The 13,285-nt window shown below is 42.5% G+C and overlaps 1 protein-coding gene across 6 annotated transcripts in view; it reads left to right on the top strand.

Annotated features, from left to right (window-relative positions):
• SLC20A2 (solute carrier family 20 member 2) overlaps positions 1-13,285 on the top strand; it is a 58,359-nt gene that overhangs the window by 33,549 nt on the left and 11,525 nt on the right. For all 6 annotated transcript variants that reach the window (XM_030491756.1, XM_030491753.1, XM_030491755.1 and 3 more), the window contains exons 5-8: positions 652-748; positions 2,655-2,771; positions 3,472-3,675; positions 5,068-5,656. In XM_030491756.1, coding sequence (XP_030347616.1) covers positions 652-748; positions 2,655-2,771; positions 3,472-3,675; positions 5,068-5,656 — 1,007 coding nt within the window. The remainder of the gene's footprint in view (positions 1-651; positions 749-2,654; positions 2,772-3,471; positions 3,676-5,067; positions 5,657-13,285) is intronic.

The raw sequence follows: 13,285 nt of genomic DNA, 5'->3' as shown, positions 1-13,285 counted from the left end.
CCGCTGCTCCATCAGCTGAGCCTTTCCTTGTGAGCGCTGAGGGCACGACACCGCAGCGGGCAGCAGGCACAGCAGTGTACTAAACATTGGATGCTCACTTTATGTATGCTACCTGTTCAGTACGGCCAGACACTTAACATTTTGGAGATCTCTGTTAGCTGGTGGGAGGTGTCAGACTGTCTCAGTCGAAACTGAGAGGTTAGGAATAAGTTTTTGTGATGGGCGCGTTGCACCAAGTTTTGTAGCCAAGCCAAAAATACCAAAGCCCTGTCCTGCTGGGCACCCTTCAGTCATGCCAAGTGAAAGGGACTCCTCTTCTTGGAGACAAAATAGGTAAGAAAACACTCCCAGAAAGAAACCTGTTCCCAGATCACCCAGCAGGTCTGCAGCTGACCTGATAGTACAACCTGTCTTCCTAGTTCCCATTAACAGTGTCAAGCCAAGATGCTAGTGTTTGCCGGGACCAGTACTGTGGATTTGGGTGTAACCAGACAGGTCACCATCCTTTCCTCACCATCCACCCAAGAGCTCCACCTAACTGGCACTGACTCAAAAGCACGTGTTTTCCTCACGGTGGTACATGCTGACATTAATCTGGTGGAAAATCTTGCTAATATTTCCTTTTTTTCTCTCTCCACAATTTCTATGCAGGAAGACCCTGTGCCCAATGGTCTCCGCGCACTTCCAGTGTTTTATGCTGCTACCATAGCTATTAATGTGTTTTCCATCATGTACACGGGGGCACCAGGTGAGTGAGCCATCCACGGGAGGGAGGCTTCCCACAGTGTCTCATGATGTTCTGCCAGCGTGCTATCAGGTAGCTGTCGACCTGTATGGTTATCTCCTATGTTAGGAGTTAACGAAGGCAAAAGTAAATCATACACCTCCCCACGTGCTTCTAATTGTGCATGTGTTTTGTGACTCCCTCCTGATCACTCCAGTTAGTGGGGGAGAGCACAGCGACAATAAAAGATCCCTCTTTAGAGGAACAGGAAATACTGAGCTGCCAGCTTTAGCTTTGTGAATCTGAGCACACTGAAATCAGCAGAGTCACTGTTCTGGCAGATCTACCATGGAGCTGATTGATTAATTAAATTTACTTCTTTATTTCCCTTAAACGATAAGAAGCCACAAGCCTGTTTCTGCACTTAATGCATCCTTTTTCTTGCGTGCTGTGTTTTCATTGCAACTCAGTAGAAAGAAATGATACATGTAATTTTCAAGACTTATTTTATATATTTGTATATTTTATGTGCATTTATATGTTTGTGTTTGTTTATGTTTGTGTTTATGGTGTTTGTTTATGCTTGTGTTTACTTATGTTTCTGTTTGTATTTGAACTTATATTTATGTTCGCATGTTTATATTTACACATTTATGTTTATATATTTGTATTTATATGTTTATATTTAACTTTACTTAAGCAGTTTACATTTAAATATGCACTTGCAGCAAAAGAGTTCAGAAAAAAGGTGTTCAGTGATCTTGACTACTTTATTGAAGAATCTGGTCATTAAATGTTATCTTTAGATTGGATTATTGTTGAAGAAAGACTCCTGAACATGTCCCTGAATTAAAGAAAGCAGGCTTAGAAAGTGACCTTTTTTGAATAGAAATTCATTTTCTCTAAAACTTGACACACAAGAGGTACTCAATAAATGCAGTCAGTAGACTGTACTTCATAGCATTACTGAAATTAATAAAAAGCTTGAGAAGTTCCCAATTTGAGGGTAACCTAACTCAGCTATTCCTTTTTCTTAAGTCTAATCAGCTACGTATCCAAGATGTCTCACAGTAAATCAGCTGTATAACCAACATTTCCTCATCAGTTGTAGTGTAGAAGTAGGTCAGGCACTCTGCAATGACTCATTAAACAAAATAAATGAAATAAGAATCTTAATGTCCCTTCTGTTTCAGCTTAGCAGTCTCTGAAGTGTGTGAATAAAAAGGTGGGACTCTGTTTTTCATACTTGGGAAATACATATTTACTCTCCAAGGCCTCTGTCATGGCAACATTTACTCACAAGGATGAATTAATCACATAGGTTTCAAGACAAGCATACACAAACGGGTTTGAAAGATTATAGTCCAAGCTCTTTCTTCATTAAGGGTCTGATCATTTAATTGAACGAGCACAAGGAGCAATTTTGGGGGACTTATAGGAACACAACTTACTGACATAATTGCGCATTGCAGGACTGAAACCTGAGCTCTCAAGTGGCACATTTAGCTATTATGATAAGCAAATCATGGCTTAGATTAAGCTAAGCATCAAGCTTTATTGACCAGAGCAAAGGTCAGGTAAATACTTACCCTAATGGGCAACATGGTCTAACTTGAATTAGCGAATAAAATTACTGCAGACTTGTTTTAGCAGCCCTGATGTGGGAGTTTTCCCCTGCCTTCTTTGGAAATAAGGACACAGTGGGGTAACAGAATGGGAAGACTAAGCCTGTAAATGTGTGCGATGTCAATTATACTTTTAAATATTGCACTAACTGATATATATGTTAAAAATGACTGGCTCATTCATTTTGATTTTGAGTACATTGTGAACACAGGTTTTTCTGCAACAGACTGCTCTTCTACTGCCTGAGATAATTAAGTCATGTTAATTTACAGTTTGCTTGGGTTTTATTTCTTTGTCTTCACAGTACTGGGATTGATATTGCCAATGTGGGCCATTGCTCTAATATCAGTCGGTGTATCCTTAGTATTTGCTGTCTTAGTCTGGATTTTTGTGTGCCCCTGGATGAAGAGAAAAATAGAAAGTAAGTAGTTGCTCTCTGAAATGCGGGTGATGTAAAATCATGAAAAGTTTCATTTCAGAGCTGGAAGTGCCCTTGAGAGGTCACCTAGTCCGGTCCCCACCCACAGGCAGAATGTGCTTAAAACTATGCCTCATGTATTTGTGTAACCTGCTCTTAAATGCCTGCAGTGGTAGAAATCCAAAACCTTGTTAGGTAATCCATTGCAGTGCTCACTTCTTCTGGACCTCAGCAGAAACAGGATAATAAATCCTGGAATATAATCAATTTTTAATATTTATTAAAGAAATGTTAAAGAGGAAAAATCTGGAAGAATTATTATCTTTAGGTGACTTCTTTAACTTTACAGTGAGTTTGGCTGGTCACAGCTTTTAACTTACAGTGTTTTCCTTGTTTTCTTTGCTATTCAACAAATGCAGTGTTTAAAATGCAGAGAAAAGTTTCAGATTTCATTAATAAATGAGCAGCTCAGTGTTTTATTTCAGTTATTAACTTTGGCCAATTTTGTAGGAAGTTACAAAGATGCTCTAGAATTTTCTCAGACAAATTTAAAGATAAGTGTTAGAAATAAATGAAGAACGTGTGTGAAACAGAGCCAGGTTATTGTATCCATGTTGATCTATGCTGTTGATGCAAATAGTGGTAACATAAGCAGCTAGACAGATAAGTTGGGTTTAAAATTACAGTACTGTTATTTCCTTAGGCCGGTTAAAGAAAGATGCTGCACTGTCAAGGATATCAGATGAAAGTCTTGATAAAATTCAAGATGAAGAAACACCAGTCTTTAAAGAGCTTCCCGGTGCCAAAGCATCTGACGAGAGCACAGTTCCCCTTACTGGCTCAGTATCAGAAGCTGCTGGGGCATCAGACACTATTGCAAATGGAAACCATCCACGTGTACCATATGGTAAGAAACTAAGGCAACACAGAGGGTTTATATTCTCCCTGTTTCGATAGCGCTTCTTAACTGCAAGTAGGTCTCTGATGCAAATGGTAAGTTAGTGTTTGGGATTTCCAACTGAAATCCCTCATCAGCACTTGTTGGGAAAGAGGCTCAGTTACAAGTGATGTTTTCTAGAAAGGACTTGAAAACAATTATATTTTGTTTGCTGTACTTCAATTGTAGAAAATGCTGAAAACAAAAATTACTTTCCTTTTTGCTTTACCTTCTACCCCGAATGGTGTTTCCATCCTTTTAAGCAGTGGAAAAACACAGAGAGAACACAAATTGCTGATGTATGAAGGTTAAATTCAGCATAAAGATGATTAGCATACTACCACAGGAGATGAAAAGATTTGGGCTTTAGTTGATAAATGTATGACCATTTGGAGTATTTCCACTAGAAAAATCTCACACATTGTTTTCTGAACGTATATTTGTAAGAAGCAGGCTTGTGTGCATAAAGCTCTTTTTGTTCTCTCGTGTGGTGGGATCGCACTCCCCATGCTTAGTGGTCTGCTGACTTTGATATTGCTTTGCTAACATCTGCACAGCCCTGTAATTTGGTTAATAAATGCCTAACATATTCAACTGATGCTTACAAAATCAAGTAAGTCATGACATGAAGCCATGACACATGCTTCCAATTTAAAAATAGCTAAAACCAATTCTGTATGTTGCACAGTGGAAATCCGGGAAGTAGGGAAATTATACTTTCTTCAGAAATACTGCCTTGGCTGTGAGGTGTGTCCTCCAGTGTATGCTAATGTTAAGTGTATACAGTGGGAATAACTAGCATCAAGTTCATAGAAACAAGATACACAGAATGTTGGAATAGCCGAGGAAATATTTCTGCAGCACGTTAACTTTTTTTCCTTTTTAAATTATTTTTAAGTTATGTAAATGTCTCTTAAACACAGTTCCTTTTGAAAGGTAACCTCATATTCAGTATGAAATTACAGTAAAACACCTTTCCAGAAATCCTTATTATGCCTGTTCAGTTCAAAACCTCAGAAAATGCAGAGCTTATTTTACAAGAAAAGAAATTTATAGAAATGACTTTTTCAGAGAACCTGAGGATTTAGCCTTCGAGTATCACCTTTGAATAGCTGATCCTCAGTGACTTGCTGGAGGTCATACAGCGTGTCTGGGGGAGACCCAACAGTGGTACAATGCTCTTTTTGCACAGAAGATGAGAGAGTTTATTTTGCAGTGAATTGAATGTGATCTATTGCAAGTTGATCTTTTTTGTCCAGCATTCTTGGATTTCTGCCTTTTTATTGTCTCATGAATTGGGAGAGAGGGGGTTTCTGCATTGCATTTCATAGAAATAAAAACTCCAGATCTCCGTCTTTTTAGGAAGGGCATTTTCAATGACGCACACCTCAGTGAAATCACCTGTTTCCAATGGCACCTTCAGCTTCGATGGCCAGGTGAGGAGCGATGGCCACGTTTATCACACTGTGCACAAGGACTCAGGTTTATACAAAGACTTGCTCCACAAAATACACCTGGACAGGGCCACCGACGAGAGGCCTGCTCAAGAAAACAACTACAAACTGTTACGCCGCAACAACAGTTATACGTGTTACACAGCTGCTATCTGTGGCATGCCCGTGCATTCCTCCTTTAAGGCAGCGGATACATCAACTCCAGAGGACAGTGAGAAATTAGTGGGAGACACTGTTTCCTACTCCAAGAAGCGAGTCCGCTATGACAGCTACTCCAGCTATTGCAATGCAGTGGCCGAGGCAGAGATCGAGGCGGAGGAAGGTGGGGTGGAAATGAAGTTGGCCTCTGAACTTGCAGATCCTAACCGGCCCCCAGTTGATCCCGTGGAAGAGGATAAGGAAGAGAAAGACACGTCTCAGGTCCATCTACTTTTCCACTTCCTCCAAATCTTAACAGCCTGCTTTGGATCCTTTGCCCATGGAGGTAATGATGTCAGGTAAGAGGATGAGATCTCACAAACCAGCGATTTTACAGTTCAAGTGCTTGGAGCAAGGTTTGCTTGGCTTGGTAGGTAGGAAAGCCTATTCATGTCTGCAGGCAGATGATCATCAGGGCTGTGTTTTGCAAAGCATGTGACACTGATGCCTCTGGTGCTTTCCAGAAATTGGGCTGCTCAGTCATAGGCTTATTTTCTTCTCAATGTTAACATCTTTTTTTATTCGCTGCTAAATAATTGTGCAGTAATTGGTTTAATTCAGGTTTAATTTTGATAAGCTTTGAGGCATTGAGACTCCCCTTGGCATGCCAACCACTGTAAAAACAAACAGGACAGTCCCTGAGAGTTTGCAGAGTTTGCAGCCTTTTTTAACTGCAAGATCAGAGACCATCAGCAAATGAGAGGTTTAGACTACTTTTGTTATTAGATAAATTTCATGTCTTATCATATTGTGAAAAAAGGTGTGTGAAGAATGTCTTTATTTTGATTGCAGCAGCCCTTAAAGACTTCCCTTTGCTGAATCTTTTTGAGTTTTCCAGGGGTCTAGGGCCGTGTGAGGCAGTGTACTACTAAATAGCTCAGAAAATCTAACAAGCCTTAAAATCAAAATCCTACTGAAGTTCAGAAACTGCCCATGCAACTTCTCCAGCTGCCACACCTCTCTGAGCAAGATAAACGGAGTTACCCCCGAGGCACATTCCTATGCCCCATGCAGAGAGGGGACATGGGCTATGGCTCATCTCCTAGTGCTCGTTTAAGTAGCTTCCTATCTCCTGGCATAGTTCTGGCATGCAATACTCTCCAGCAAGAGTTTTATCCAGAGCCACTCTTGCCACTGAGTTGCTCCTTCAGTTTGGAAGAAGCCAATGAGTTCACCCTTCAATCATTTGGCTTAAGGGTGTCTGTCCTTAACTCCCACGGCATTAACGTCATTTCCCAGGAATAAAGGAAAAGGATCATCCTCCTGGAGTCTTTATCTCGTGTTCATATTGACTCAGACAGCTGACGGAATCTTGAAGTTGGTCTCAGAGATGTTTATCTGCACCTCTTTGTCCTCCACCATCTGGTCAGACCCTGGTGAAATAGTGTCTCTTCACTCACTCATTTCCAAACCTCTTTCTCTTTTGAAGGCTCGGCTCTGTTTTATTCCACAAAGGACAGACTTTTGACTGAAGAACATAGGATGTATGCCAGGGATGGAGCGTTTTGTACCTTCCTTGTCTGCACTCTCATTGCTCATCTGCTTGTAGCATTGCTGCATCTGCAGGGCCCTATTGCACCTTGCCATCTTGGTGGAATGCGGCTGAAGGGCAGTTTGGGTGTTCTTGCTCTGTCCCTGGGAACTGCATAATTTTCCTTCAGGACTTGGCTGGACTGCCTTTTCCCTAGGCCTGGAATGATCCACGTGGTATTTGCTAGGCACTGTTTCCTGTATTGTGATAAGGCCCCCTGAGAAGCTGCTTGTCAAAGCAGTGGTCCTTGTTTGGGTTGTAGCTGGGGCCATCCTGAGGCCCCTTCCCGCTGAACCCTTGCTGTGTTAGCTGTGCCCTGGCTGTATTTGTTTCAGCATTTGCAGCGGGGTTTTGCAGTGTTCATAACTTTCATAGCCCTCCTTAGGCATCTGGGCAAACGCTGTCCGACTCAGCAAGGAAAACAGTTATTGCTCCTCACTCGTTAGCCAGTTAAATTGTGAGCAATTTAACTCACAGCTTATCTCAAAAACACTTACAAACCTGTCTTTTCCCATTCCTGTCCATCCAGTGTCCTGGGAATTTGGAAGAGGGCTTTCTGAAGAGCCTTCTTGGCCTCGCTCTTGTTGTTACTCCCTTTGTACCTGCAGGATCTACCAGGTATCATACCAGGCAAGAGCAAAGGCCCAGGGAAGCCTGTACCCATGCTCTGCAAGGCCAGCATTGAGTGCCAAGGGAACATAGGAATAAGGACAAATACTGCTGATATTTCTTGTAATGTATCCTGGGAAATACCATTGCACAAAGTTCACAGCCTATGCCAAAGTTCACAGCCTGCTCCTTTGTTCCCTGTAGGTGATGTCTGTACATACTCCTCAAGGACTTATATGTTTATGCAAACATCACTTGCCTTTACTGTAAGAGGCAAGGGTAGCAGAATTCATTAGAAGAGATCTGTAAGGATGCAGTCAGTTCAAAAGTCAAATTTGTTGTTGATAAGAGCTAGTCAGGATGAAAGACAATGTTTAGACTTCATGCTTTATTGCATCTTAAAGCCTAATTCCCCAGAATTCTGCATTTGGACTGGCTTGTTGCCTTGGCAATATCCTTTTCTGAAAATTAATATTTTTTAGTGTACTGCAGATCCCTACTTCGGTCAGTGATCCTACCAAATTTGCCAGGAAGTATGCATTTTTATTAAATGCTTTTATTCCAAAATCTCTTCTTAAGCTGAATTCATATAATTGCAGAACCAAAGAACAAGATAGCTTTGTTTTGTTAAAGCTGGTAGAAGGGCAAGATGGTCATGGGTTAGGACTGGATAGGAACCCATCCTTACAATTGTACTGAGTTCCCGCAGTAAGAGTTAAAGACCCTTTTGTATGCCAAAAAGGTTGAGTAGATAAAACACTCTGTGAATGCAGATTTCTATCCTGTGGATTATGTAGCAGAGGCATTTTGCCAGTCTTTGTCTAGGAGAGCAGAAGACTTCTTACTGGGCTTTTGGCTCCTCCACATATTGCATAAGGATCTGCAGAGCCTGAAAGGCAGTGAGCTGTTTTAAAAATAGTGTGGTAGAACCTAGCTAGTAGCATGCCTTTCTGTCCACATTCCTGTGAGAAAGCAAGCCTTTGCAATCCATCTTCCCCTGAAGCTGCTATCTTTCCATGTCCCTCCTTCGTTCAATTTCCTTCTCATTTTAGGTGCTGCTGTCAAGCTGCTTCTCTTTTTTTCTCTCAGCCTTGAACCCTGTTGTTAAAATCCCTCTTTCCTCTCCATTTAGTTTTAAACTCCTCATTCATATATTTAGGGCACTTCCATTGACCACATCTTTTTCTTTGGGGTTGTTTCCTACATTTTCCTTCCACATCCTGGAACTCACTCTCGTCCCATGCTTTCTATTTTCCATCAGGCTGTTTGCTGGTATTCCTTGAAGGGACAGGTGCAGATAAGAGGAGCAAGAGAAAATTAAAAGCTAATATAAAAATTAAAAATTGCAGGTAGTTAAATGATTGACCTGTTTTAGAGCATATTTAAGCATGAGACACATAGTATGGACTGAAACATGATGCAGCTCAGAAACACTTTATGGAGCAGAAGTGTTGGATAGCACTTTAAGTGGGCAAAAAAGTCAAATGGAGAACAACCGTGTTTCATTGTCTAGGTTTTACTCCTGGACCTGGAAGAGCTATATCAGTATTTTGCCTTTGACTGCAGAACTAACTCATAATAAGGGTAGCTAGACCCCACTTTGTTCCAAGATCACGGTTTTCAGCATCACAATACCAGCCATGTTTGCTGCAGGAGCTGATGTTTGTAGCAGTCAGGGCTTGTGTTTGGGCTGACATCAGCAGGGATCCTGGCTGGGGCAGTTGTGCATTAAAAGAAACAGGGAGTCATGGTAACTCCTTGTTTGGGTGGCTGTTTTGTTCAGACCATCTCCTCCTGCCCCCCTGCCGCAGAGCTTATATGCGCTGTGTCAAGGATGCTGGAGCCTTTCCAGGGCTGGGACTAACTGAGCCGGGCCGAGAGCCTTGTGACACCATCGTGCACACGGGCTCAATGAAATCTAAAGAATTTAAAATCCCGACTAAATGTGTTGGGACAGAAGTGCTGAAAAAAAATTGTTGTTGTTGAACTTAATTAGCGGCGCTGAGTGAGCAGGTCCCACTGGCTCAGCACCCAAGCACAAAGGGAGCACGTCGGGTCATTGCAAGGGCAACAGGAGAATAAAAAGGGCAGGATGGAAAAAAAGACCTGGGCCAGGAGCGTGACACAAGGAGGACTGCCAGCTTCCTAAATGCTTGCTCAGAGCCAGCTTTCCCAAGAGGCCAGGAGGCTGGGCTTTGTTGGCCAGCAGGGATTATATGCACCTATGGTTGAGTTGGACTGAGCTTATTTTCTGTAAATATAGGCTGGTTCAGCAGGAATAGTGATGATCTAGAGCTCAGCCCTGCAGCCACAGCAGCCTACCTCTATAAAAGCAGGTAGTGAGAGAGTCACTGAAGTTGTAGGATTTATGCTGTGTTTCAAAGTCTGGAAGCATGTCTGAATTAACTAGCTCCTGAACACAAGGGCAGGTGGGCAGGCTGTTTTGGAAGTGGCTAGAGATGACTGCTAAACCGATAGCTATCTCCTTTGCTCAGCACAACAGTGGCTGTGGCTGTGGCTGCTTTGCTACTGGGTTGGGAATGAGAAAGCTATGAGCAAACTCTGTGTTGGCTCCACAGCCCATCCAAGCAAATGAGAAGATGCTTTTGTTGACTCAAGCATTCTCTGGAGCTTGTTGTTCCTTGAATTCTTACAACTGAAGCAGGTTGAGCCACGGAAAGATACTGTAGTTCTGCATGAGTTTTGCTGATTAAAATCTGCTGTTTATGCTGTGAAAAAAGCTTGAGCCTCATGTTCCTACACACCCGTCTGTGCATGTGTTTAGTCTTTTCTTGTTCAGATTTCTTCTCCTATAAATGGGTAGCCTCTTCTGTCCCTTCCTACCTGCCCTCTCCGCCTCAGGCCTTTAATCCTGCTGTCACAGGAGAAACCCAGAAGGAGCCATGTGCCCTGGCTTGTGTCTAGCTGTGGAGGAAGGTTGGTTTATTATCACGATGGTGCAGGATCCATGATGCTCTACCTGAACAGGGTGACCACAGACCATTGCCACCCACCCATGTCCATGCATGCCAAGGGGCAGGTGGTACTGAGGTTTAGCTGCTGTAATGAGGAGAAACCTGCTTGCAGATGCATCACACTTGTGCAGGGGATCTCAGTTTTGCTGCATAAATTGTTTGAATGTGGCTACTCTGATTAAATTTCATGTGGAGGACTTCAGGACTACCCTTGCCTATGCATACTTAAGTATTATTGGAAAAAGGGGTTATTCATGTTAGAGTCTGCAGGTAATGCCATGTAGATTTATGGCATCAGCTTGACAAAGAATGGCTCTCATTATTCACATGATATAGGCTACATTACTGAAGACAGGATTTAAAGCCATTTCAGAGCTATTTCTACACATTTTCTCAGTGGTTTTAGGGAAACCGAACTACTGCCAGATAGGGCATTAACTGTTGAGCAAAGCAGTGCAAGTGAAACTAGTCAATAACCTGCTTGCCCAAAATACAGGGAAAGGAAACTTCTCCTTTTGCCTCCTTACAGACTTCACTAGAGTTATAGGCCAGAGCACACAAACAGCAGTGGGACTCATCCTTCCTCCTTTTCCTTTAAATGCAATGGGGTCAAAGGAAGGAAGGGCCAGAACATTGCCAGTATCTTATTGCACACAGGGAGCTTAGTGGGAATCAGTCTCCTGGCTAAACAAGGAGTCTAAAGGAGCTATAATAAGGCTGGATTACAAAATGAGTATTTCTTATTTCCTCCTTGAGAGCTGCAGTCAAGATCACTTAGAATATTTAGGAAGCTAATCTGTGCATTACAATTACTGAGAGCAGCCTCAAATCTGATTTCTTCCCTTTTTAATAGCAGTCTGTCCTGAAACTGTAGCCTGTGTCCCGAGTAGATATGAATCTTCACTTGTGTCCTTATTGTGCAGGTACAGGGCGTCTTTATTGTGCCATGCAGGCAAGCCAGAGAGAAGCAGCAAGGAACGGGGGAGCTCTGGCAGATGCAGGAATCCCTCCCCATCCTGCTGCGAGCAGAGCCTGTGACCGCGCTTGCTGGGAGAAGGCTGATGCTGGTGGGCAAGGGGGAGGATGGACCCAACCCTCCAGGGCCCAGGGAGTTGGGGTTTCAGGGCCAGCATTTACAGTATGCAGCGATAAGCTGCAAAAAGAATACGTAGCCTTCCTGACTCATTAACGCACACAAAGCTTTGCACTTCACAGGGCACAGCTGTGACACACTGTTATTGTGCTATGGTATACGCACTATTTCAAAGCTGTCTGATTGTTGGAACTAGGATAAAACTTTCTCGATAATCTGAGATCTCTGGAGATTAGGACATATTTTTTTCCTGTTGGTACAGACAGGCGTATCTATCTTGCATCCTTACTCAACTGGGTGATGTCTCTAGGCGTAACTGCAGCACATCCAGAAACCTCACCCCGCTTATTTTCCCAGTGGAAAGTTTGTTTATGAAATCCTGGTTTGGGAAATAGTCAAATGACTGGGGATTGTGTAACTTTATTTGTAATATTTGAAGCCTAATATAGATGTCTCGGATGGCTATTTTGCTTGTCATTCAGTTTTAATCAGTGATAATGTATGTCTCCAGCTTCTTTCACTCAACTAGAAAAAGTGGCTAATACATAGCCTGCTTTTTCAGGTAGCAGAGAATCAGTGCATGGTCATCAAGAAGTCTGTAGATTGTGTGGTATAGCATAAAGCTTATTCAGAGCATAGCATTCAAATACAATTAAATTTTCCTTTTGAGCAACTCGCTACTCCCCTGAAATAAGCAGTGAGGTAATAGCAATGTTGCTAGTTCATAAAACATTATGACAAGTTTGATGGAATTTGGTGATAGAGCATTCAGCTGATGGCATCCTTCCATTACTGAAAAAAACCCCCACCTTACTTTTTACTTTAAAAAAAGGTCCAAACCAAAATGGTTGTAGTTCTTGTTCTTCCAGAGAAGGGCCTGGACTCATGACCCAAGGGTATCCAAAAATCTCTGCTCATGTATGTGTGCATGGGAAACTCTGATTTCTAAGCCTGTCTCAATGTAGCTGAATGTGGGGGGTTTTTTTGTTGGTAATACTATCTGTCTCACAGGGAAGAGGAGAAGCCAGCTCTATTTATAGTTCAGATTCACTGTCAAATGCTATCTTTCACAACAGCTTTATAAATGGTGCAGGACAGATTCTCAGCTGGCACAAGCAAGCAGAGAAAGAGAAGTTGTGCCAATTCACGTTAGTCGAGAAAGCTAGCGAAATCATCACGAGGGGCAGACAGCACTTCAGAAACACTCAGCAGCACTTCGCTGAACCACCGTGACACACGTCTGCAAGTACAAGCATTACTGTAGATGGCATTTAATCCTGCACCGCGCCTCCAGGGAGGGCAAACAGCCCCTACGCATTGCCTCTGCTGGAAAGTCCTGTGCCCTGTGAGTAACCGGGGCTGGCAGAGCCCGGCAGAGATGGTGAAAAATACTGGACATGGAGAATACATTTCATGACAGATAGACTCAGGAGTCAGGCTGCTGATGCTGTAATGTTTTATAAATACATCCTGAAATTAACTTGTAATGGCCATCCTTGTGCTCAGTGGGAAAATGTGTAGGTGTACAAAACCAAAGTAATGCCATGACAGGAGTAGCTTTAAACCCAATAGCTAAATAATACAGTAACATCCTCGAAAGCACTTCAGTTACATAGGAACCTAATGGCAGTTTTACATATAGATAGATGTGGATAGGGGTTCAGAGCCCTAGGTGACCTTCTCAGGCTTTTTTCTACTCCCTCTAAACTACCACAAAAAA

Source organism: Strigops habroptila, chromosome 7, assembly GCF_004027225.2.
Source record: "Strigops habroptila isolate Jane chromosome 7, bStrHab1.2.pri, whole genome shotgun sequence".
Lineage (NCBI taxonomy): Eukaryota > Metazoa > Chordata > Aves > Psittaciformes > Psittacidae > Strigops > Strigops habroptila.
The sequence above is the reverse complement of the archived record's forward strand: the minus strand, read 5'-3'. Positions and strand labels throughout refer to the sequence as shown.